The sequence below is a fragment of the Anguilla anguilla genome, chromosome 16 (assembly GCF_013347855.1).
Source record: "Anguilla anguilla isolate fAngAng1 chromosome 16, fAngAng1.pri, whole genome shotgun sequence".
Taxonomy (NCBI): domain Eukaryota; kingdom Metazoa; phylum Chordata; class Actinopteri; order Anguilliformes; family Anguillidae; genus Anguilla; species Anguilla anguilla.
The window spans coordinates 32,167,697-32,194,082 of NC_049216.1; the positions used below are offsets into that span (position 1 = coordinate 32,167,697).

Below are 26,386 nucleotides of genomic sequence, written 5' to 3' on the forward strand. Positions count from 1 at the left end.
GATGTAGCCTTGGTCGAATGTTTGGACGCATACATTACACTGAAAGATGCTTCACCGCACGGTCGACTGCGAAAACTAAATAGCCTACTGTTCTGAGGCGTCACCCGACTGTCAACGGTATTTAAAGGTTTTTCGTCTTTATGCAAAGATAAACAAATCCTGCTGAACACGGTTATAGGTTATAACGGTTTAATTCAAACGACTTTATCATCAAATGGAATAACTAAAAACTATTTTCTGTAAACATCTTCACTTGTTCATTCCAAAACGAAATGAAAAATTTCAAATGACGAGGTAGAAAACCAGCGCGGTAATACGAACCTTTGACTCTGTGACAAGGATTACGTCGTAATCGGGAAACTCTGGCCTACGTCGTAGACTAATCACAACAAAGGCGGTCTGTTGGTCTACCGTCTGCTTTTCGGTTTGTAAATGGTTACAATAAACTGAATATTTTCACCAGCAAGAACATAAAACACACACCTGACAAAGAGCATTAAATATTTAAGTGACTTTTAATTTTGAAATTTGCCATTTAAGATCATTTAAACCCCAAATTAACCCGGGGGTTTCAGCACTTAAATCAAAAAATGTATTCAAATACTCACAAAAATATTGTTTGCAAAAAGATCTTTATATGCTCCAAAAATACAACTAGAATGAGATGACGACGATACAGGTGGACAGTGATATGAACAGAGAACAGACAAGAGGAAAATTTTCCAATATTAAAAAGTGAAATCAGAACAGTTCAACTGTTCACATTTAATACATAAAGGTTTGTTCCTAGAAAAACGAAGCCATCAAGTAAATGGTTAATATGTAAATGGTTTTCAGTGAAGAATCTTCATCTTAAAATGTGATTTTGGGTGCAAGTTCAGTAGCTGAAGCGTTTGATTTAGGTGCAGGCATCTGATCAGCTTATGCATCATACCAGCTTCAAAATTGATCAAAATGCCTTTCTCAAAATGCTGGTATTGATAAGATACGTTTGATTTGAGACTTAAAACAAACCCGCTTTGAATTAGGAGTATAGCGTGGACATTTATGGAACAGATTAGAATCTTTGAGTGCTAAAATTTTTATAATTATATGGAATAACCACAGGTTTGACCAAACATGGGCCCAATCTGTAAAAAATGTGAGAAATGCATTCTCACATTCACTATTAGGTAAGTGTAGTAACCATTCAGCAGCAATACTAGGGACAATAATGCACATTTTACAACGAATAGTTATGAATACATTCATAGCCAAGGGCAAAATTGGGGGAGATAGTAAATCCACTTACTTGACATGACATACAACAAATGTTCAACATTCCTCAATATAAATTTAGTTTCATAACTAAAAATGGATAGGAACACGTTCGGTGTTGTTCAGAGCAGAGGATTCTGGGGTGTTTAAATTTAAAGAGGACCCAGGATAACCTTAAATAATAAACAGCCACGTGCACATGTATCTGAACACCCCCCACACGTGCACGTATCAAAGACTGTTCGGCCGATTTAACTGTCTAACGAGAGAACGAAAAGTTGTAATTCAAAATATGCACAATGGAGCTCATCTAATCCAATAATAAGTCAAGCTAGTTTGTAGCAGTACTTTGGATATAGAAAAGCATTCTTTAAAAGTTTAAACAACGGCACACGAATATTGTGGAATTCTAACAATTCCACGTCTATGACCATTATCTAAGCCTACATTTCATATATTAAGTGCATTTCTTTCGTGTCCTCACGGTAAAAATCAGCTTTGCTAAATTCTGGTCAAAGTCCCGCAATGCATTGAATTAAATTTTCACTGATGACAGGTCATAGTGTCTTTACGTACTCATGTTAAGTTTCCTTTGCATTAACACTCAAAAGTTCCTTTTTGAGAATTAGTCTACCACTATACTGAAAGCATCCACTTCTCATTGTTCTCATTGGTGAAATATCGTAATCCTTAAGGCGTTTAAAATAAATACATTTTCCAGTTATTTAATAATTGTACTTTTGATTTTATTGCATGTATTTAAGCATCTGTAGTAACTACAATTCAATTAAATTCAGTTTCAGCCTATTTAAATACTCCAGTTGAGCAGCAATGATTAGGAAATACAAATGGCACCAGTAAATTACCTCGTCAGCATTTCTGTCCATTGTTGTACTGCGCCACCTAGTGTTCAGATGAGGAAGTGCGCACAAAGCCAATTCTGAGGTGAGAATGTTTTCATTTGTACTACAGGATATTGCGTAAAAATCCAAACAGGAACAACCAAAATTCAGCTCCCTTTTTTCTTTTTTTTTTCTTTTTCCCCTCAAAGTAAGTAGACCTGCCACACATAAAAATACATTTTCATCTTATGTAAAATGGTCACACAACTTTCCGAAGTAACTTGGTCACTGAAATACAATTTTCACTGAAAGGAAAGAGAGGCATCTGAATGACAGGAGAGAATGACACTGAGACAGACACTGTTAGCGCTGTAACCAATAGATTACACTCCCTCCGTATCCCAGCAACCCATCCAAGGCTAACGAATGGGCCTGTGGGCTTGACTCTGTTTTATATAGATGTATGTGTGTGCATACATGTGCAATACATATATAAGCCTATATATTATATATACACACATACATACACACATACTGATATAGATATAAAAATAAATACATAAACAAATACAAATGCTTTTGTAATTGGTAAAATATAGAAAAAGGATTGATATCCTCACACAAGAAGAAGAAGAAAGAAATAGCAAGTACAAGATTTTTTTTTTTTTTTTTCGGGGGCCGGGGGGTAATATTTTCCATTACCGTTTTTTCTCATATCAGATTCTGAAGCACTTCTACAGTATTGTAATCTTTTTTTTGTTTTTTGTTTTTTTTTTTTGTTTTTTAAAAAGAGAGAGAGAAATCCAAAGAAAAACAGAACCTATAAATCCTAGCTGAGGATTTACGGGGCTTTGGGGCTGACAGACAGACAAGCCCCCCCCCCGACTGAGCCATCGAGCTCGCGGTCAGAGCCGCCAGGTGCGGGTGCGACAGATGCTGATGATGGGTGTTGGCAATGAGACCCGCACACTTGGCTTTGTCGTTTTGTCGACTAGCAGTGAAATTGTACACATTTATGTTTGAAAACCGGTACATCATGTCAAAAAGTAATATGAAACCATTTCTTTTGTTCTTATGTAGTTCTCTGAGACCTCGCGTCGAGTCCCTTGTACAAATACCACCTTTGTATAATCTGTATACGTATACAAAAATTCTACCCGTCAAAAAAAGAAAACAATCTTCATGCATAACTGAAATTCGCATTCTTACCGATTGCATTTTTTGTTTTTCTTTTTACAATTTTTGTGCATATTTTTCAATATAATACTTTTTTTTGTACTTTTTTTGTATTGCGTCCTTTTTGTTTGTTTTTTGTTTAGTTTTTTTTTTTTTGTTCTCTTGTTTTTTTGTGGTTGTTGTGGCTGATCACCTGGTTTGAGAACGTCGGGGTCACTCCTATGGTCAGACTTTTCCCAGCAGCCTTTGCTCCACTTTAACCCCAGAGGCGGCCAAAGGAGGAGGCCAGGGATTGGATGGTGAGGGTGGGCGCGGCTCCACAGAAGGGCAGTGTGTCTGGGTTATAAAATCAACAGATCCTTCATCACGTCCGCTGAAGCCCAGGAACCCGCTCGCCCCTCTCTCCCGTTTCCGGTTCTATAAAAACGTGTGTGTCCCTAAAGGGACAAAAAAGCTTAATACTACTAACAACCCCCCCCTAGGGGAAAGGTCCTGCAGCAGATGGGGTACACGGGGCAGTCTCTGAGGCGCAGCTGGCGCCCCCTATCTGCAGAAGTCCTCGTGCGCGGCCTCACGCTGCGGTTTCCTCTTCTTGCTGTTGCCCTGGTGATGAGGCTTGCTGCTTTGGTGGGGCTTGCAGGTGGACGGGGCGTTGGAGTGCACCGTGCTCTCCTGCGTCTGGAGCCCCCTGCTGACGGAGGGCCGGAACTGCCGTGTTCCTGTCTGCAAAAAAAAAATAAAAAAAACAAACAAAAAAAGGGATTTAATATCCAATCTGCTCTACACACTGCGTCTATCACTTTTTTCCCCCCCCACAGCAATATTTTACTCATCTCGCCAAAAACTGAAGAGAATAGAGAAGAAAAAATGATTATGTAAAAAAAATGAGGTTGAGGGAAAGGATAACGGCTAGCGCTGGGACTGCATCCAAAATGGCTGGAAGCGTGTGTTTGTGTGTGTGAGTGTGTGTGTGTGTGTGTGTGTGTGTGTGTGCTATACGTGCGGCGGTGTGTGTGTGTTTGTGTGTGTGCTACACGTGCGGCGGTGTGTGTGTGTGTTTGTGTGTGTGTGTGTGTGTGCTACACGTGCGGCAGTGTGTGTGTGTGCGTGTGTCTGTGTCTGTGTGTGTGTGTGTGTTTGTGTGTGTGCTACACGTGCGGCGGTGTGTGTGTGTGCGCGTTTGTGTGTGTGTCTGTGTGTGTGTTTGTGTATGTGAGTGTGTGTTTGTGTGTGTGTGCGTGTGTGTGTTTGTGTGCGTGCGTGCGTGTGTGTGCTACACGTGCGGCGGTGTGTGCGTGTGTGTGTTTGTGTGTGTGCTACACGTGCGGCGGTGTGTGTGTGAGTGTGTGTTTGTGTGTGTGTGCGTGTGTGTGAGTGTGTGTTTGTGTGTGCGTGCGTGTGTGTGTGCGTGTGTGCTACACATGCGGCGGTGTGCGTGTGTGTGTGTGTGTGTGCGCGTTTGTGTGTGTGTGTGTGCTACACGTGCGGCGGTGTGTGTGTGTCTGTGTGTGTGTGTGTGTGTGTGTGTGCTACACGTGCGGCGGTGTGTGTGTGTGTGCTACACATGCGGCGGTGTGCGTGTGTGTGTGTGTGTGTGTGTGTCCATGTGTGCGCGTTTGTGTGTGTGTGTGTGTGTGTGCTACACGTGCGGCGGTGTGTGTGTGTGCGTTTGTGTGTGCGTTTGTGTGTGCGTGTGTGTGTGTGCTACACGTGCGGCGGTGTGTGTGTGTGTGCTACACGTGCGGCGGTGTGCGTGTGTCTGTGTGTGTGTGTGTGTGTGTTTGTATGTGTGTGTGTGTGTGTGTGTGTGTGTGTGTGTGCTACACGTGCGGCGGTGTGTATGTGTGTGTGTGTGTGTGTGTGCTACACGTGCGGCAGTGTGCGTGTGTCTGTGTGTGCTACACGTGCGGCGGTGTGCGTGTGTCTGTGTGTGTGTGTGTGTGTGTGTGTGTGCGCTACACGTGCGGTGGTGTGCGTGTGTGTGTGTGTGTGTGTGTGTGCTACACGTGCGGCGGTGTGTGTCGCGCGATCTGTCCGGGCTCGCCGAGTCCCACCTTGCCCTTGTTGCCGTGGCCTGCCTGGTTACTAAAGGAATGGCTCTGTGCTCTGTGCGTAGCCACGCCCACCGAGTTCTCCCTGTGCGAACTGGGGCCCCGCCCCCCCAGCTGCTTCACAGTCTTACAGGGGGTTCCGTCAGAGTCCTGGGGAGAACCAATCATCTGTCAGGAAAATGCACACCTCAGCGATCCATCCAGATTACTGGACACTCGTGTGTTGCCATGGCAGCAGTGCGCAAGTGACACACACTTGTTAGCTCTTGTGTGCTCACATTCATGTAATACGTGGAAATATGTATTAGGTATCGCAGGTCTGATATTTGATTTCCAACTGCCACTGTCCGTATTGCATTAGCTAATCTGTGAACTGTCCAGGCTGCATGTGTATGTAAGGGAAGAGCCGCCCTGCTTTGACCAGGAGGGGGCAGCACTCACCGCGTCACTGGAGCTGGAGGCCGTGGAGGAGGGCGAGGAAGGCGATGACGAAGACGACGAGGAGGAGGAGGGCGAGGAGGGAGGCGGGGAGGAGGAGTTGGAGGAGCGCTTGCTGTGGGACACGGGAGGCAGCACCACCACCTCCTCAGACAGGTTGTTGTTGCACTTGTCCAACTGCTGGGGCTCCACCAGCAGCGTGACATCATTTCCTGTGGAAAAAGCAGAAGCAGAGGCATGTGATCAGCTCATTCTCACAGAGGACAGCTACAGTTGATTCCTCCTTCTCCTCCACAGCGAGCAGCTCCAGGAAGCCCTACCGTTGAAGGCCTGGTCTTTCGGGGTCTGGTCACCCCACTGTTTCGTGATCCAGTCCCGGTATTCCGCCACTTCCTGGGTCACCCGGATAATTCGGCCCAGTATGCTGTTACACAGAGGAGAGGCCGCAGAGGCCGGATTACCCTCAGAAAGCACAGAGAGAGAGTCCTAAAAACACGTGAAGTACGCGACACCACGGCGCCTGTCCCGCGGCGGCCCTCGCCCTCACCTCTCGGACTCGTTGTTGGGGTAGTACTTGGCGATGGGGGACACGGCGTGGCTCAGCACCACGTAGGCGTAGTCAAAGGCATGCTTCACCTGCATGGCGCCGTACGAGCTGCGCCCCACGTCGTTACCTGCGCAAGGGGGGGGGGGGGGGGGGGGCACACGGGCGGGAGCACGGGCGTCAGAGCAGGAGGGCGTTTCTCAAAACTACCGCGGTTACCCACTTTCACTCAGGACTAGCATAATGAGCAAGGCGGGAAGGAGGGGTGTCATGGTGCTGTGGGCTGTAGGGTAGGGTAGGGGCAGGGGTAGGGGGGCGGGGGCAGGGACAGGGGTAGGGGGGCAGGGACAGGAGGTAGGGGTGGGGGCAGGGGCAGGGATAGGGGTAGGGGTGCAGAGGCAGGCGGACAGGGTAGGAACAGGGGCCGGGCGGTAGGGGCAGGGGTAGGGGCAGGTGACTTAGGTGCATTAACTGTCTTAACTACTGCTTGTATTTTTTCCATAGACTGCGTTGTTGCCGTTCTCGTTGTTTAGTGTTAATCAGTTTAACCTTCAGGGTCCAAGTTGAACTATGCGGTTGTTCCCTGCACTTGGACCGGTATTTCTCTCTAGGGGTTTCGTCATACTTGTTCCTGGTTATGGTTATACACCTTGTACGTCGCTCTGGATAAGAGCGTCTGCCAAATGCCTGTAATGTAATGTAAATGTAATGTAGGTGTAAAGACATGGGCAGAGACAGGGGCCGGGTCAGGGGGGCAGGGTCACAGGAAGGGGTAGGGGTAGGGGTAAAGACAGGGGCAGAGACAGAGGCCGGGGCAGGGGGGCAGGGGACACTTGCCCGGCTGCAGGGGGTCCTCGATGTAGAGCATGGAGGGCCGGTAGCCGTCCAGCATGCTCTTCTGCACTTCGTCTTTGGCAACGTAGCAGCCGCCGTCCTTTATCCTGATGCCCGTTTTCAGGTAGTTAAAATGTCTGCCGTACAGCTCGAAGAACTCGATCAGGAGGACGCCGATGTTGGCGTTGGGGCTGCTGGCGTCTTCTCTGTAGTGCAGCTGGAACACACGGAGGATTAACTGGCACCCGGAGTAACACAACCGGCATATTCTACAGCACACAACTGAGCTTTCCCACTGAACACAACTCTGAACACAGCTCTGAACACAGCGAGGACCAGCTGTGTGTGTGTGTGTGAAGACCTGGAGCTCACCTGCAGGAAGCTGACTGCCATTAGGAAGAGGCTGTAGGACCCGATCCCTCCAGTGAACACCTCATTCAGGTCCCGCTGCAAGAGGAACTGCTTCAGCACCAGCACCAGGTAGGGAAGCACAGGGTATTTCTGCAGAGACACACACAGTTAGGGACACAAGGTATTCCTGAGGAGACAAACACAGTCAGTCCCTAAGCACAGGGTATTTCTGCAAAGACACACAGTCAGTCCCTAAGCACAGGGTATTTCTGCAGAGACACAGTCAGTCCCTAAGCACAGGGTATTTTTGCAAAGATACACACAGTTAGGGACACAGGGTATTTCTGTAGAGACACACACAGTCAGTCCCTAAGCACAGGGTGTTTCTGAGGAGAAACGCAGTTAGTCCCTAAGCACAGGGTGTTTCTGCAGAGACACACACACACAGTCAGTCCCTAAGCACAGGGTATTTCTGTAGAGACACACACAGTCAGTCCCTAAGCACAGGGTATTTCTGTAGAGACGCACACAGTCAGTCCCTAAGCACAGGGTATTTATGTAGAGACGCACACAGTCAGTCCCTAAGCACAGGGTATTTCTGTAGAGACACACACAGTCAGTCCCTGAGCACAGGGTATTTCTGTAGAGACACACAGTCAGTCCCTAAGCACAGGGTATTTCTGTAGAGACACACACAGTCAGTCCCTGAGCACAGGGTATTTCTGTAGAGACACACAGTCAGTCCCTAAGCACAGGGTATTTCTGTAGAGACATACACAGTCAGTCCCTAAGCACACTGCTCCAGAGCGGCCTACGTTCCACAGGCCTAGGGCCAGGAACAGGAAGTTAAACTATTTGTTGGACTTCATCCCAAATGAGATGATTTAAACTCAGCAGCCCCCCCCTTCCGAAACAGAATTCATAGGGCTTCCCCCGCCCCCACCCGAACAGAATTCATAGGGCTTCCCCAATCAGCCATTGCTGTCACTTCTAGAAAGTGGACCATCCCTTTCAGAGGAAGATTCTGAATGTGTAACCTAAGCAAAATCTTTGTGAATTCCGCTTAATTCGCTTACTGGCCATATAATATGACATTCCTAAAAAAGATATGCGGAGGGCAGCCATTTTGTCTCACCTTTTTGAACTCTTTGATGAGCACGGCAGCTTTCACGCCGTTGTGCACGTTGAAGCTGATGTCCACCTTGACCTCGGTGTACGAGTCCGTGAGCTTTATGATAGGCACCTGAGCGGGAGAAGAGCAGAAAAACAAACTCTTCAGGGCAAACACAGGTGCAATAACACACTTACATAACACTGATTGTAACCAAGAGCAACCCTTCAAGTGCTGGAGCACTTAATCTAGGATATCTCTGCTCTCTGCGGTGGCCAGGTTTGATTAGCTTAATATCTATAGTTCTATAATGCTATTACCTGCCTCTGTTCTGGTACAGTTGCCCTTGCTATTTGTACTGTTTATCATTACAAGGACAGAACAAGCATCTGCCAAATTCATAAATGTAGCCAAATATAAATACAGCTGGCTAAAGGCCACTGAAAATGTAGCAACAAATAAGACTGGGAAGCACAGCCTCAGCGTGAGCTCCACCTTTTTACCTAAGCAAGATGGACACGGCGAGCCGAGGAAACAGGAAGTGACACGTACCGTGGCCTTGTCCAGCACCTTAACGGAGTTCTCGTCGGCCACATTCTGCTTCCGGAGAGCCTCCTCCAGAGTCCACAGCGGCAGATTGTCCCACTTCCCGAACACCACCAGATCGATATCGCTGCAATCACAGCACAGGGATGAGCTATTGTGCAGTTACATGGCAGACTGCAGTCACAGAATTTAAACATCAATTACACTGACATTTGTGATGGCTGTATATGAAACATTAAAAGATAAGAAGTTTTTTTTTTTAATTTTACATCTCATTACTTGGACATCTCATGGGGGAAAAAAAACAGAAACCAAAAAGTTTCAAATGGCTCACCTGGTTGGCAAATATAGGCCAGTGCTGAAGCTCCCAAATACTTGAACCTGAAATTTAAAAAGATTATGTTTAAAATGAGGTTTCATTGTCATCCAGAAGTCAAATTTTGTAACCATTACAATACAAAAACCAGATTGTTTATAAATCAGAAACACTATCTTGTTCCAAAACTGCAGCTTTCTGAAGTGAAATGGCGCCCTCTAGCAGCCACATACAAGCTCAAACCAAAATAAACGGCACAGGGAAAAAAAAAAAAAAAAAACAGCTGCTGCTCAATGGAAGCACACAGGTTTAAATATTATATAACAAGCATGAGTTAAAAAAAAAAAAAAAAACATTAACACTGCTTTAATATCAGATTTGCTAGTTTGACAGATCTCCCCCTAAGGGTCAAATAGGCGGAATACCAAAGCAGCCTCCGCGATGGGTGGGTGTTGTCCTCAACAGCCAATCAAACCTGCAGCACACTATAGGCCCTATACATGAGGTTGGGCAAGCCCCTAAACAGCCCCCAAGCGGTCTCAACAGCAAGGGGGGCGTAGCCAAACCGTCAGACTCCTGCAGTTCAGCTCAACAGGCTTCCTCGTGTGCTTTCAAACAACAGCCACAGCCAAGACGTTACATCTCTGACTTGGCAAGGCCCACTGTAAAAGTGCGATCTGCAGTGCTTCTAATCGCTACGGTGAGGACGAAGGCAATTATTTTATTGGTAGGCGATCATTATTCCAAAATGATCACCCACCAGTGAGAGGAGTCAGTATGGAGAGGAGTCCTCTTTGGACAGCTGTACTGGCGTTCCAGAGCTGTACAGTGGGCCAGAGATAAACTGAGCTGGCCTTCCCTGACGAGCACGTGGGGGCTCTGACAGGGACGGAGGCACAGCGCGTGGAGCTGCTGAACGCACAGGAGGAACCTGAGCCCTAAAGGGTCGGCCCAATTACCCAGCATCCCTCAGCAGCGAGAGACCAAAGGCCTTCACCCGAGACAGCAGGGCTACGGCCATCAAAGCACAAATCATCCCTGTCAAACTCGGGTCTTCCCAACGCGGGCTTTGACACCGCACTCAGTCAGTCTCTCCACTGTCACGGTCAGCCTGGCATAACAGCACACGCTGGGATACAGAAACATCTCCTGCCTTTACTCCGCTCTCAAATACTCCATTAATCAAACAGAAGCAAACGCTTCACAACCACACCACTGACACTGCTAAACACAACAGTGGGATGAACAGACAGAAGAAACATTCACTGTCAGTTTCCGTGATGAGAACCTCAAACACACTTAAAAGATCCTAGGCAATGTATACACACCTGAACGTAGGTAGCCATCAATGGCTTTTTAATATGAACTTATATCATTTCAAACACGGTGTAAAAAAGGGTGTTCTAATTCAAAGACATGGTGTGATAACTGAAAATAATAGTTGATGGTAATGGCTCTGCTGCCATGGCATAAAACGACAGACCACGAGTATCAGGTCCGTTTCGAGCTTCTGCTGTCCCGCTACAGTTCAGCCTGATTCAGGGTCAGGGTCAGGGTGAGAACCTGACAGCAGCCACCAGCGAAATGCTGCTGAAGTTTATCTGAGGCTGGTAGAGTTTGTCCACTCTACCAGCCACTTTGGCAGGTGACCCCCCATCACATGGAGGTCCTGTTCCATTTCTAAATGATCTAGTTGTCTGGTAAAACAGTGAAACCGGCTGGTGAATTCTGGGATGCACCAGCCACTGTGGCCCGTGCACGAAAAGTTACATTTTCTGCTCTGTTCGGAGGGGTGTTTGTAAAGGTGAGGAAGAGCACAGCTGGGTAAAATCAGACCGATCGCACCAGGCCCCCCAGCGTCAGCCTGTCACCTGATAAACGGCGGTAAGGTTCTGACACCCCCCCCCCCCCCCCCGTATCAGCGCAGGCTCAAAGTCAGCGGGAATAAGGACACCTGGGCGGCCGCGCTGATAAGAGCGGAGAGCACAACACACCACCAACGAGAGAGAAAAGCACTCCTCAGTCAACTCACTGCGGTCCGCTTCTTCAGATTTAAACCCTTATGACAGAAAGGACAAGGACTGTCCAACCTACAGAGACGGGTGCTGCTTTTGAAGGCAACTGGAAATTAAAACAAGCAGGTGTTTGGAAAAAAAAAAAAAAAGTTGAGCACATGTGACTTAAGTGAGTACCTCTGTGGCATCGGTAAGAACGCACTGCAGTTGTGCGCAGCCACCTCAGTGTGGGTGTGGCTTTTTTGTGTATCCAATGTGGGTGTGGCCTTATTGTGTATCCACTGTGGGTGTGGCTTTAGTGTATATCCCCTGTGGGTGTGGCAGTAGGGTGTATCCAGCGTGGGTGAGGCTTTAGTGTATATCCACTGTAGGTGTGGTTTCAGTATGTAGATGTAAGGGGGGGGGGGGCACTTACGTCAGCGCTGGGCCACAGGTCCTTGATCACCCGCTCTATCCGCTCCACCACCTCCATCCTCATCCTCTCCTCCTCTGGCCGAGGGGACATGTACTCGTAGAAGTCGCTGATCTCCTCATGCAGCCTGCAGAACGAGGAGAGAGAGAGAGAGAGAGAGAGAGAGAGAGAGGAGCTCATTACCACTGTGCAATGAAGCCACAAGCATCATGGAGCTCCTCATCACTGTACAGTGCAGCCACAGGCATCATGGAGCTCCTCATCACTGTACAGTGCAGCCACAGGCATCATGGAGCTCCTCATCACTGTACAGTGAAGCCATTCAAGGCTTTCTCATTTTCCCCACTGGCACTCATCTCCTTCATCCTGCTGATCACACCTGGCCGGGCCTCACGGACGAATGTCTGAGATTCAGCAGCACATGGAGACTGCAAATCACCAGCACACACAGAGGCTACGAAACCCCACAGCACTGGCCTAAATTCTACACGCCCGCATTTCAATGAGTCAGCGCGTCCCGTACACCGGAGGCACAGCATAAAACCTGCGAGCCGTTACGAAGCAGCTACCAGAACCGACCGCACGGTCCTGATCCTCCGGCTACCTCTGAACACATTTCCATTTAAAACCGTAAGGAAATTCTCAGGTGTGATTGTGAACTGGGGAACAGCACGTAAAAACCGTATCTAAATGTAGGCAAAGTCAAACAGGCAAAGCGGAGTTCACTGGCCTCAAATTATCAACCGCGTCTGTGAACGATTTCACTACAACCCAGAAGCGCCACGCTTGCAAGCCTTCCCTTATGAGTGAATGATGGCTCAGCCAGGGAGATGCACGGCCCTGTTAGTGTCCAACTGTCTCAGCCTGAATGCTGTTCCATGTGCGGCTGGCCACTGTGGAAAATCTGCTTCGTTCGCTCAGCTTGCAGATCAGGACACGTTTTACATGAAATTCAATTCGTCCACCAACCCCCCCTTAAAAAAAAAAAACCCCTCCTACATCTGCTATCTTGTGGAGGCAATAATCAATGGAAGAAAATGAAAATATGTATGTCAATCAACCGCATTGTATTGTGTACCTGACAAACAAATACCATTAACTGCTGTACAGTAAACAAAAAACTAATAAACGTGTCATAAAAATAAATTAGAAATTGATACGGCACAGCAATTATTCCAATTTGGTTGGAGCATATTGAACATTACATGAGGTGCTCATTCAAAGACAAACTCCAAAAAATGAACGAAATCCTTGCATTTAAAATCGCACTTTTCACACCTGCTGGCAACTCAAAGCGCTTTACAGCGATGAGGGGAAAACTCGGCTCACTGTCGCTCCCTCACACCCTCTCCGCCATGACGCTGCCGCGCGGGAAACGTTCGGTCACGCTTCCCTTAACGAGCGGAGTTCTCAGACTCAGTCGCTCTTCCTCATGCTCTTCCTCGTGTCCCGAGGTGTCGGGCTGGGAGAGACTCCCAGCCAAAATCACAGCACCCCCCACCGGGGGCTGCTGGGCTGGAGCATTACACTGCCTGCACCGAGCCGGAGTAACAGGACTATCGCCACCGGACTACAGGGCACATTATTACTCCCTCTACCGCTTACAGGTGCAACGACATTAAAACATCAAAGATGCAGAGTTCTGTGTGTTTCACTTTCACCTGTTAAGCCATAAGTAGTGCACATTGAGGTACTGTAGGTACATACAGGGTGTGCTTTTCTGTCCAAGGTTGAACAGAAGTATTTTTTTATAACACAACAAATTGAGTACTAACTCTGATAAATGAGGTTGGAGGGACGGATCAGGGTACATCCATTCACAAAGGCTAGTTTTATAGACCAAACTCAAATAAGACCAGATTAAAACCTAGTATAGGGCTGGACCTAACACACGTGATCCGGCCGACCAATGGTGTGACTTCATAACTCGGCCGACCAATGGTGTAACTTCATCACTCACTCACTCACTCAGTCACAGACATTCGCGTTTGTAGGGCCGGCCCCGCTGTTGCGGTCCAGTCAAAAATGTACTCCACATCTGAATCCACGGTTTTTTTCTACTGGAATATGTGATCTAATGAGTCATGTCCAACCGGCAGTTTCCCTGACATTCAGGCTCAGCCAGCTAATGAAGCCGAAAAGGCCCCTGTTCTCATTTAGTTACTCAGCCGCTCGTTCTCCTTGACACATCGCACGCGTCTTATTTAAAAAGCCCTGCTGAGAACACAGAGCCGCTCCTGCCCTGGTCCCCCCTGCTCGGAGCTGAACACAGGGGAACAGTGGCACCTCACAAAGCCTCATCTGACCCAGGTGGCAGCGAGCGCAGGCTAGCAATGTAGGCTGGCAGTGAGCGCAGGCTAGCAGCGCAGGCTAACAGTGAGCATATGCTAGTAGCGAGCATATGCTAGCAGCGCAGGCTATCAGCAAGTGTAGGCTAGCAGGGAGCGCAGGTCAGCAGCGAGCGTAGGCTAGCTGCGCTGGCTAGTAGAGTTAGCCACATCCAGCACTCTCCAGCCCAGCACCGCACGGCTTTGGCAGCAGCTAGCTCACGTCTGGCCCGGGCTCGGCGCAGGCGACAGAGCGGCCTTGTTTTGACTGCTGCTGCAGAAGGCGGGGCAGCTCGTGTCAAACAGGCAGAGGAGGCCCAACAGCTGATAAGGCATGTACTGAGAGACCTGTTATCAGCGCTGAAAGGGAAACAGTAAAAAGGTAAACAGGCCTATCAGAAGTGCCCGTGGAAAAGAGGCTTCACGCAGGCCGTTAAGGAACAGCGCACGCTAGCAGCTGTGAAACGGGCTGCAGATAACGCACAGACCTGGGCCCTGTTTCACAAAGAAGGATTACTGAGCTGGATTACTGAGCTGGATTACTGAGCTGGATTACAGAGCTGGATAAATGCGCAGAGTAAAACCCGGAACCGTCCCAAATCTGGAACATGGACTGAAGTAAAGAGAGCTGATCCAGGTTTTACTCAGCGCACCTATCCAGCTAACTCTGTAATCCTGGACTGTGGGAGACAGGGGCAGCTAAGCTACGCTACGCAAGGCTACGCTACGTAAAGAAACACAACGGCGCAGTCAGCAGCAGCTCTTAGGGCCCCCGCCGCATCGCGGCTGAACGTGTTCATGAGTCGACTACGAGCGAACACTCCGTACGGCCGAGTTTCCTTTCGGTCGGGTTCCTGTCTGGCGGACGGCGGGCGGGCGGGCGGCTGGTGGTCGGGCGAGCGGCGGGGAGAGAGAGGCGTACCGCGGCGGCTCACACACAGCGCTGTGGACCGGGCCAGAGCAGCGGCGGGACTCGGCTAAATAAAGCAGGGGGGAAAAAAACAAACAAAGACAAAAAAAAAAAAAAAACGTGGTTTTTCTCCGTCAGGAAACGGAGAAGAACGCGGCGAGCGCCATTTAAAGCAGTGGCGCGCCTTCACGCAAAAAACATCGCGTTGGGCGGGGCGGCGGTCAGCTTCCCACGGGTCCTGCGTGGGCCGCCGCGGCCGAGTCCCGTACAGCCTGTACCGCTGGACGGGGTTCAGGAAGCCCTGGAACCCGAGTCCCGAACGCGTTTCGGTTTTCCGTCTGTCCCCCCCCCGGCCGTCCCGTGCACGTTCTACACGGCTCTCACGCCCTCGTAAGAAAAATCCTGCACGACCTCGGTGCCAAAAATGCGCTTCCTGCAAGGCCTGGCAGCGTTGCAGCAGCATTACAGCAGCATTACGGCATTGGCTGCAACTCGCAGAACGGCGAAAACGCAGGCGGATTCCACCCCAGCAGCAGCCTCTGTCTGGGCACGTCCCCGCAGAGTCACACAACCATTATAGGCCTGTGTGCAGGCACACGTAAGATCAACGCTGACCTTCCTGGAGAAAACCTCATTTCTTATAATATTATTTACATTACTAAACGGCAACGGAGTTAACAGCGCTAAACTACAGCCAACATGTGTCCTAAAGCTTGGCCTGGATCCTGACGTCTTTCCTGGGAATATGGAAGAACGCCACACAACCATCCCCTCATAGTCAGGCCAATGTGATCTATAGCCAAGGCTCTGGAAGGTTCTTCCTGCTGTAGTCAGAACAGACTCCCTTCAAGTCACACTGTGTAATTTGGATTTAAATCCATCTTACCATCTGAATTTCTCTATTATTAGGAACACAGAGAGGGACACAACAGATGGGCTTGGGATCTCGTCTAAAAACAAAATCTTACATCTGTCCAAAAAAATGGCATATGGATACTGTTGATGCGCCGGGCCGGATCGCAGCGAAGTAAACCGGAGCGAGAATCTGACCAGCAGGTCACACGCAGGAGGCGGGGCCAGCGAACGTCCGTTCCCCACGGAACCCTGCATTTAAAGGCATCATTACGCATCACCCCCCCCCCCCCCCCCCAGTGATCACAGGCGGCCAGGAGCAGCTCTCTTATCCCTCATTACACTTTTAACAGGCAGCCGCTGAAACAGTTGAGTCATCAATCACTCACTTTCCCCAAGGTGTAGAGCGTGGATGTAAGAGAGTGCGCCCCCCCCCCCCCCCCCCCCCCCCCCTTCCTGAGCAGCTGTGTCCCACACACCCGCCCCCCGCCCCCCTCCCACCCCCGCCAGCAGGGGAGAACCCTGAGAGATCACAGCGCTGATGATGGCGGCTGGCTTTGTGCTGATCTCTCAGTGAACCGGGCGAAGGGCCAGCAGCGTGACAGAGAGTGCAGGCTCTGCAGCGGGGCGGACTGTATCCATCACACCCGCCGTACCGCCACCGCCGCCACCACTAATACTATTACCGCCACCACCACCACCACTAATACTATTACCGCCACCACTACTACCACCACCACCACTAATACTATTACCGCCACCGCCACCACCACCACCACCACCACCACTAATACTATTACCGCCACTACTGCCAATGCTACCGCCTCTAACACCGTTACCGCCACTACTACTCCCGCCGTCGCCACGACTGCTACGGCTATCGGCGCTACCGCCACCATCGTTACCGCCATTACTACTCCCGCCTCTGCCACTATTACCGCCAGTATCGCCATCACCGCCACCATCACCACCACTACCACCACCACTACCGGCAATACAACTACTGCCTCTACCACCGCCAACACCATTACCGCTAGAACTGCTACAATCACCACTGCTATCACTACCACTGTTACCGCAATCACTGCCACCGCAGCTACCACCACTACCGCTACCACCATTACCGGCACTTCTGCTACCACCGCTACTTACACTTACATGTACACAAGCACACACACAAAAAAAGGCTTGCGCATGCACACGCACTCGCACACACAGACACACTCGCACACACTCACACTCACACTCACACTCACGCATGCACTAACGCACGCACGCACACACACACAGGCAACACAGGAGCCGAGGAAGGGAGACGCCACCTCCCTGACACCACGGACAGACCAAAGCGAGCCGACAGGAGAGGCTGGGAAACGGTGCTGCCCCCCCCCCCCCCCCCCCCCCCCACTTTCTGAATATGAGAGTCAGTCTGGGCGCAGACATTGCTGCGTTACAGCCAAGAGTTGGCCTTTGAGTTTAAACTCCACGCAGCCGATATGCAAAGTACAGGAGGAAAGCTCGTTCCACAGCGAGCAGGGGGAAGGGGGAATTCACCTGCCAATCTTTCAGCTGGGGAACACTGGAGCAAGCGGGCCTCTGTGGGACGGCATTGAGGAGCTGGTGGGCATGGCCTAAATGAAATCTACTCACATCAGAAGCCTGGGGAGCTAGGAGCACAGTCAGCGGGTGGGGGGGGGGTGTCGCGGCTGCGGCGGTATGGAGCTTATCGCACAGGGAGCTGAGGGACAGGTACAAAGGTAGGAGCGTGGGGGCGTGAGAGGGGGAGAGGCGGTACGCAGGGCTTTAGCTGGAGCGTGTGCAGAGGCAGGGGTCCCCCGATTGTTTACCCAAAACTCAAAGGGTACGCAAAGGGTAGCAGGCCCCCCGCAGAGCTATAAATACAGCGGAGGAATCGGGGACCGAAATAACAGGGGTCCCGAGCCTCGGCAGCGCCCCAAACGGCAGAGCTGCCAGACGGGCCATCCAAAACTCTGAGGCCTGCGATGTTCAGCACCCCCCCCCCCATCCCATCCCAAATACCTCGCTCCATACTAACCTCATGATTACACTCACCAAGCATCACCAACCACTGATATGCACCTCCAGAGCTCTCTGAAACTGGGCCGTTAGCATGAGCTGTAACGCTGGGGACTCGCTGCAGACACAGAGGAAGATGGGAGCCTGTGCTTCAGTGTCTGTGGAAGCACAATCTGAAACAGCCCTAATGGTGTATTATTAAAGAGCACACCGGAGCCTCTCTCCCTTCTGCTTTCTAGACTGTTTCCCTCTCACCTCACGATGGTTAAAATTCAAACAGCAGCTAACCCAACTGGCACGACGTTTGCCTAAACATTCCACAGACGGTAAATGCGAACAATGGCAGTTAAGCTGTACGACTGTAGCTCTGTATGGTGGTAATCCCCCTAATCTCAAGGTCTCCATCTTCCTTCCGTAGAGGCTGCGGTCAATGCCTTAGTGATCAGCTCAGCAGCGAGGACTCAATCCAGCATTCCGAAAAGCTGAGAAAACATCCGAAAACATCCGTCGGCCAATCAGCGGGCCAGGCTGAAGACACTCCCCTATGTATTGCCGGGCGTCCCCAGACAGTAAGGGAAGCCCTGGCGCTCAGTCAGAAAGGCAGTGTTGGCGCTCCCTCCCTGCGAGGCTGCAGTGCACGCGCTCAGACCGCCTGCACAGCGCCTGCAATAAAACCGCATCCCATAAGAGCGGAGATACGGGCCGGAGTGGGAGAGAAGGTACGGGCGCAGAGTCTGAGTCTGAACACTGCGAGTCTGAACACTGCGAGTCTGAACACTGCGAGTCTGAACACTGCGAGTCTGAACACTGCGAGTCTGAACACTGAGTGTGAACACTGCGAGTCTGAACACTGCGAGTCTGAACACTGCGAGTCTGAACATCGGCTCTGTGTGGCGAGCTCCCTCCTGACTGCTAGCTCACAACATGCACAGCCACGCAACGCAACGCACTCTTATCACAAAAGCAGTCTGCAGTTTTCCACGCGATCTCAGCGCTTCGGCAGACTATGGAAAATGGCCGGCACAGAATCTACACTTGGCGCATTCCACAAAATTTTTATTTTTTTTATTTCTCCAGTTTAAAGACAAACATCTCTCATCGGATGTGCATTTGACAAGAGGTTACCAGGTCACATTCAGGGGGAGCGCATGAGAGATGTGGTGTGCCTTCTATGAATTTTGTTTTCAATAAATTTCTGTACCGGACCCTCACAAATAAGCACCCTCGCTGCACCCCTGCACGTGTAGCCAAAACGACGTGGAATGCGCTGTCGCCAGAAATATGCCCATGCTGCATCTGGTGATAATGCACAGAGAAACACAGCATGCCTCTCACCAAAGCTATATCCAGCAAAAGGCAGATCCAAAAATACTTTAAAACCACAGTGAAAAGACATTCGTACAGCGTACAGCCAGCAAACATCTCCCAAGCCAACCCTGCCCTGTCCATTCGACCTTCCAATACCTGCTTCGAATACATTTCAGTACGTATACAAAAGGTGTGCGAATTCCCGATGTACCGATTAACCAAGTTAATTTCCTTGTACGCATAAAAACATACTTATACTCGGCCTATAATGTACGATTCTGACTCTGATTCACTGGTGTAGAGTGTCCGTGGTGCTCAGTGTGGAGTTAGTCACCGAGCTGCAGGTATCCACACTGAGTGGCACAGGGGCTGCTGGGCGGCTTGCCCTGTCAACACGCTGTGCATGGACGGGCACCAACGGCGTGGCATCGAATCTGAAACCATGCCAGTGCCAACTGCGGCTGCCAGCCCCGCAGGGCGACACACACAGCTGGCGTTGCCGTCGGCCGGGGACGGGTACGGTTTCACCCAGACCAGGACGACAGCGCCTCGTCACTCACCGGCGACCCCTGCTGGTCGACTGGGAGACTGCACTTCCTCCTGCTAAGCTACACGTGAAGCGTCTGCTCTTGCAATCACGTGCCTCAGAGACAAGCATGTTCTCCACACCCTTTCCAATCGAGAGCAGCGTCTTGAGTGAAGGCTCACAGATATACAATAATATTTCCCTCCAGTATGCAATGACCTTCCATACTGGACAGAAAAAGGGGAGGGGAGGCTTCAAAAAAATAAGCGCGAGCTGTCAGAATTTCATTCGGACGGCTGTGGCTCACCGTGCCTTAAGGCCGTGGGAGAGGGCGTGGTTCCGAGCGCAGATCCAGCGCCTGCGTGCCCTGACATGCGCTGCAAGGAATGTGATCGCATAAAGAGAGGCGCTACACTTCCAGGGGAGAGCATCACAGAGGCTGGCACCTTCAGTCACACCGAGGAGAAATGGCTGTCAGTCAAACAGGCGGGCGGAGGGAGGGGCTGCATCACTATAATTCATTCATTAGCTACCGGGGGAAAGAGGCGACAGCCCATAGCCCTTTATACAGAAACAAAACCGCCGTACCGTGCTGTCATCAGCCTGTGAAAACGTAACTTCTTTTTTTAAATTACTTTCCTTCATCCATGACGGAAGCATAAAAACCAGACATTTTTTAACACGCCGTATATCCTCTGGCCTTCGCTGGTGGATTTACGGCGCTGTGAGGCTGGAAGGCAGTGTTCCGTGTGCAGCTCTCTCTCTCTCGCGCGCGCGCGCGTGTGTGTGTGTGTGTGTGTACGCGTACGCAACGCAACACAAACTGCAGCAGACCCTCACCCCTCCGCACCCCTCCGCACCGCACCGCACCGTAAAACTGCAGTGGAGGACGGAGTGTAGCACAGCGGGTAAGGAACTGGGCTTGTAACCGAAAGGTCGCAGGTTCGATTCCCGGGTAAGGACACTGCCGTTGTACCCTTGAGCAAGGTACTTAACTGTAATTGCTTCAGTATATATCCAGCTGTATAAATGGATACAATGTAAAACACTATGTAAAAGCTGTGTAAGTCGCTCTGGATAAGAGCGTCTGCTAAATGCCTGTAATGTAATGTAATGTAATGTAATGTCGTGGCGTGCCGCAAACACGCCGGCGTAGAATGCGCCGTTCAGTCATTCGGTCTCTATCCGCGCAGGCCTCGGTTGTGCAGTCCATCCAGAAACCCCACGGGAAGAGGAGAGGAGACGGAGAGAAACGGGGGGGGGGGGAGAGAGAGCAGGATCCCCCGTGCACACACACGCTGTAGCTCCAGCGTAAGAGGGCTTCCCCACTGATGAGGCGAGGGGGAGAGGGGGAGAGGGGGGAGAGGGGGAGAGGGGGGAGAGGGGGGAGAGGGGGGAGAGGGGGGAGAGGGGGGGTGGGGCTATCTTCCGCCATGGGGCTCTGCACGCGCATTGTACCCAATAGCAGCACTGTGCTGTCCCCCCCCTCCCCCCCCCCCCCCCCCCCCCCCCCCCCCCCCCCCCCCCTCCTTTCCGGCCCGGGCGGACTGCCAGAGCGGGTCAGTCACCACCGCTTCAAACTGAGCCGTGACATCAGCGCTCCTGATTGGCTGGACGGGTCCCCACGGCCCGCACACAGACCCGCGCTGCGAGGGGCACGATTACCCGAAATTAAAACACCGCCGGGACGAGACCCTCCGTTATTACAGAGTTAACTCACTGCCAGCGTGCAGAATGTGTGACTACGCTGGCACCAGGACGACGCAAAAGCCGCTCTTCAGTCTGCGTGTTTCTCCTGCACACAGACCTGCCAGCCAGCTGCGCTCTCCCAACGCTCCCCTTCACGGAGAGGACACGTGTTGTTTGTAATCCCAACACTGTACTGCGTCAGACGGAGCGCAGGCCCCCCCCTCCTCCCCCGCCTCTGCTCACAGCGGGACATGCCATGGAGGCCCCGGAGGGAGGGGGGGGGGGGGGGTCAGATCGATTTCACACAGTCCTGAGCCCTGGGGCTCTTTCCAGAGTGCTGAGCGTGAGCAGCCAGGTGCAGCCAGCCTGCAGAACCGAGCACATGGCCGCTTGCTGTAGACACAGAGCGGGCACAGAGCGGGCATGGGCACGAGCTGCCAGCCCTGAGCTGGGTGAAACGGGCAGTCGCAGGGCTGTGGGGTTTAAGCAAGCACACCGCTAGGCTCTGACTGAGAAACTGATCTGCTATCCCCAGCAATGCAAGCGCAATGCCATCACCTCAGGTTTAAAAAGAGCAAAAAAAAAAGGTTAAAAAAAAAAGCAGTATTATCAGACCGCCCCCCCCCCCCCCATCCCCTTAATCGTTAATGTGTGTTCCCCCCATTCGTAGCGTAGCTCGCATGAGGGCACGAGGTCGACCACAGCGGTGGGACACGACACAAAATAAAAAAGACTGTAGTTTTGCCCTGTTCATCTCTTTCAGACCCTTCACACACAGAACACCTCTCTGCTCCCCAAAAGCCCCGCTCAGAGGGAATCCATTACTACACGCTATTTTTAGAGCAACACCTTGATCCTAACAGTGGAGACATAAATATTTAATTGCACACTGTGTTCCTATCGCTGTTGCTGATCCCTCTCAAATGTTGTCGGCGAGGACTCCCCAACCGACTGGCCTACTCTTCTTCCCTCTGCCCGGCATAAAAAAAGGACTCCACACCGAGTGGGCCCAGTGTCTGCATTCTGGAGGATAAGGGTAGAATTCCTGCGCACACCAAACGTCCTCTGAGCCAGCACGAAGAGGCGCGGTTATTATCGCCAGCAACACGACGCATCGCACTTCGTACTTCCACGCTCAGCCACCGCGCGCACCCTGCACAACAGCTGCTGCGGAACTCTCTGGAGCAGAGGAAGGGGGGCCGGCCCCTTGCTCCCTTCTCCCGATGACTTCACAATGTCAGCGATCGGGTTGCACTCCGGGAGTGGGGGGCCGGGTTTGTTTTGGGAGTGTACGGAGTAGAGACTCGCTCAGCGTGCGCTGCATGTAAACACAGCCCCCTCCCCCCCGCCCCCCGTTCCCCCGCCACACCCCCCCACACACACACCCCTCCCACGCCACAACCCAAACGCCACTGGAGAGTCGAGGGAAACTGCGAGAACACAGAACCGCGCCATGACTAATGCACGGATGAATCACCCTCAACGCATCAGACTCGGGGTTAACTGCAAAAGGCTTCCTGCTTGTGTGCGTGCCAGCAACGCGAAGGCTCACGAAAGGTTTCCCCCCAAACAAGAGAATTACAACCGCTAACAAACTGTCTCAGCATGCGTTCTAAACGTCAAACTGAATCAAAAAAGGGTTTAGTAATTACTCCTTGCTTATTCAAAATAGAAATACTCACTTCAATTTAAAAGAATGAAGAAATAGCTCAATGTCAATTAATTACTCTTGATTTCTACCCACTCAGTGAGGACAACATCGCAGCAGGAAAAAAAGTTTAGACTACTTCACGGGGTCTTCAGACTCATCAAGCATTCAAACTTTTTACATCTGACTCCACTCATCAGTAAAAAATTTAAAAAATCATTTTAAAAAGTGGTACACAGGCATGGTACAATGTAAATAAAAGGGGCAGCTGATGGACAGACCACAATTAGAGGGGTAACATGCATGACAGTAAATAAAGGTTGATAAGACAGTCGATACCACTTGTGTATTAAACAATCTATGAACTCAAGCCGTGAGGGGGCTTCGTCCTAAAACAATTTTTTGTGTTTCGATTGCGATCCAAGCTGCAGGACAAAGGTTGTAGTATTAGCCCACTCACAAAGGAATGCACTTGTACAAACAGGGCACTTCAATGTTACTATCAGTGAGGGGGTATGCCTCTGCTTCTGCTCAAAGTTTGGGAGCCGCTACGCCTGCTAGCTTCTGAAAAGGCTGCACGCCTCAAAAAGTCTGCAAAAAAAACACTCCACCCATTCTCAGGGCATTATGACTTCTGAGTGAAATAACTGGTTGAGTGGGTATTACCTCTCCCAGCTCAAATCAAGATGACTTCACACACACGGTAATTCAGGCACTGATTATGATCGAGGGGAACGCATTTAGCATCTTTTCCAGCGTGACATTAACCGAGTCCAACTGATAACACCAAGAGAACCGCTTATGCTGCCTGACATTTATCATTCGTTTTCATTTACACAGACCTTCAGGGACCAGTAAAGCCAACAAATCATGCGTACTCAACCTAAACAGAGCAGTTATTTGTCTGAGTTAACATCGCTCATTTGACCTTAGTGACTTTTGGCGAAAAGAAATAGATGCCCCCCCCCCCCAGAATATAAGGGAATTAGGCTATTCCTCTGTTTAACTCAACGTCTGTTTAACTTCAACAGTACGTTGATTGTACGTTGATTGCAAGGGAACACTCAAGTTTACTGAATTAAATAGACTACAACACATAAAGGTGCATCTTTTTTTCAAATAACAAATTAATCCCTGAAAGGTTAAAGGGTATTGAGCAGCATGCACATCTTTTCTTTTTTAAGTACTTCAAGAAGAGTTATCAATATGTTCTGCAAGGAGTTAAGTCAGTGGATCTCATCGCAGAACCCTTCAGGCAGTGGGGATCTTTCCAAAAACCGTTTCCTGAAACATAATTCTTACCATGGAATTGCGTCGTTAAATTTAACAGAAAAGCCATTCAACTAAGTGCCCCGTTCTAGCACTTGACAGTTTAAAATGCAATGGTGTTTGTCTTTCTTCATTTGTAAAATGTACACGCATCCAAAATGTATTTTAAGCTGGGTTTCTTTGACAGTCGTTTCTACAGCAGTCATAACTTGTTTAACTGTCGACAGAAGTTCTATTCTTTATTGTGTCTCGTGATTATTTATTAATTCGGACGTTAGACCTAAATGTCTGCTCTAACTTTATCAGCTACAAAGTGCTAGAGATATCGTGCCTATATCAGCATCACGCCAACAATATATTACCTTTGCTAACTGGTCGAATTCCATAGTAAAAGTGACACTCCGTAGCAAGGTTCTGAGAACAATAATCTTATTTCTGTTTAATTTATGTACTTAAAACTAACTAAATAAAAGCGGCCATTCATAGATGACAGTCTACCTAGCAAATGACTGTGATATTGCTTAACTTTGCAGAATTGTTAATTCTTCCACAGCAGACCAGTCTCGCAATGCAAGGCCTTTCTGTGAACATTGTCCCTGTCAGGGGTGTAGACTACCCGAATAGCTATCTAACGTCGGAGTAGAGAACTACTCTAGCGTGGTCGCATAAAATAAAAAAGTACGACAAGATAACTAGTGATTCCCCATGTGTCAATGTAGTTAAAGTGCTTGTCTGAGTTAGCGGGCAGCTAGCTAGCTCGCTCGTGGGTGTGTATCTGACATTAGCTAGCTAATAATAGCACTAGCCGAGTAGCAACCTAGCAAGCAACGTAACGTCATTACTAGTACCAGTTAGTGTACTTGGTATTTAGCCAACCAGATACGAGTCATCTAACACAACACCTAACGTTATCTAGAACGCTAATTGTCCGTTCCCAATGTAAAAACACTCAACGACGCTGGTTAGCATAGCTTACTTACCCCAAAATCCCTTCGGAGTAGTTTCTAGTTTTCCAAGGCGTACCCGTGTAGCCGCCACCGCACCCCACCCCCTCGGCCCCTGTGCCACTGAGCAGAAGACTACTATTGAATCCGAATGTGCTCGCCTTGTTATCCCTTTTCCTTTTGTTGCGATGCCCGACGTCCGAGCCACCTCTCCAGACACCAACGACCCCAACGCCACCGACTATCCCCCTTCCTCTGCTGCCACCGCCCCTCCCAGCTGCCCGGTTGTTGTGGTTGTTATTGGCTTCCAGGGGTATGAAGTCCTGTTGTTCCGCGATTTCATTCTCGGCCCTTGAGTTAGACATCCCCTGGTTCCTCGCGTCGTTGGTGCCTAACTGCGGAGACCCGTTCTTGACCGTGTTCACGTTTCCCGTTCCCTCGTTACTGTTCAATTTAGGACTCTGGCTTGACGTGCTACAGCCGGTGCTATAATTATTATTAAAGTACAGATTCCCCAGACCTTGCGTCGTTTCCCAAATCTGCATCCACAGGCTGTTAGCAGGTCCGAGCTGTTCTGGCTGAAACCAGGCGATTCTCGGATCCATCAAACGATACTGCACACAGCCTCCCGACCAAGGCTTAGTTCGTGGCTATGCGTGTTTAGCTACTAGCTAGCCACTAGTTCGCTAACTACCTCGGTCAGGACTGCTGGAAAAAATAGGTATCCAATTCAGCTACCATTGGACGTGCTTTAATCGATCGATCACGAAAACAGAAATGAAAGGCTGGCCGGATAAAAGTTCTGTTTCTAGAAATACAAAAGACGAAAGCGTGCTCCCGTGGACTGCAGCTGCGAACCTGGACCCTGCTCTAGCTGGGTCTCAATGGCGGACCATGCATTGTCACCGCGCATACTCGCACGGAATGAGAGGAGGCGGGGGCTGGGGGGGTTGCGCTGGGCGGAGAATATGTAGTGTTACGCA

At 50.1% G+C, this 26,386-nt stretch overlaps 1 protein-coding gene across 3 annotated transcripts; it reads right to left on the bottom strand.

The window, feature by feature from the left end:
• Positions 1-496: 496 nt before the first annotated feature.
• On the bottom strand, positions 497-26,318 carry LOC118215365 (terminal nucleotidyltransferase 4B-like). 3 transcript variants are annotated; one of them, XM_035396069.1, is made up of 12 exons: positions 25,440-26,318; positions 11,897-12,020; positions 9,485-9,531; positions 9,157-9,277; positions 8,629-8,736; positions 7,515-7,643; positions 7,146-7,359; positions 6,312-6,438; positions 6,085-6,188; positions 5,768-5,976; positions 5,330-5,494; positions 497-3,998 (listed from the first exon to the last, which is right to left on the bottom strand). In XM_035396069.1, the coding sequence occupies exons 1-12, from the start codon at positions 26,006-26,008 to the stop codon at positions 3,819-3,821; spliced, it is 2,097 nt and encodes a 698-aa protein (XP_035251960.1). In that variant the 5' UTR covers positions 26,009-26,318; the 3' UTR covers positions 497-3,818. The 3 variants fall into 3 exon arrangements, with proteins under 3 accessions (XP_035251960.1, XP_035251961.1, XP_035251962.1); XM_035396070.1 differs by having other exon boundaries at positions 5,330-5,476; positions 25,440-26,008; XM_035396071.1 differs by lacking the exon at positions 5,330-5,494 and having other exon boundaries at positions 25,440-26,008.
• Positions 26,319-26,386: the final 68 nt, after the last annotated feature.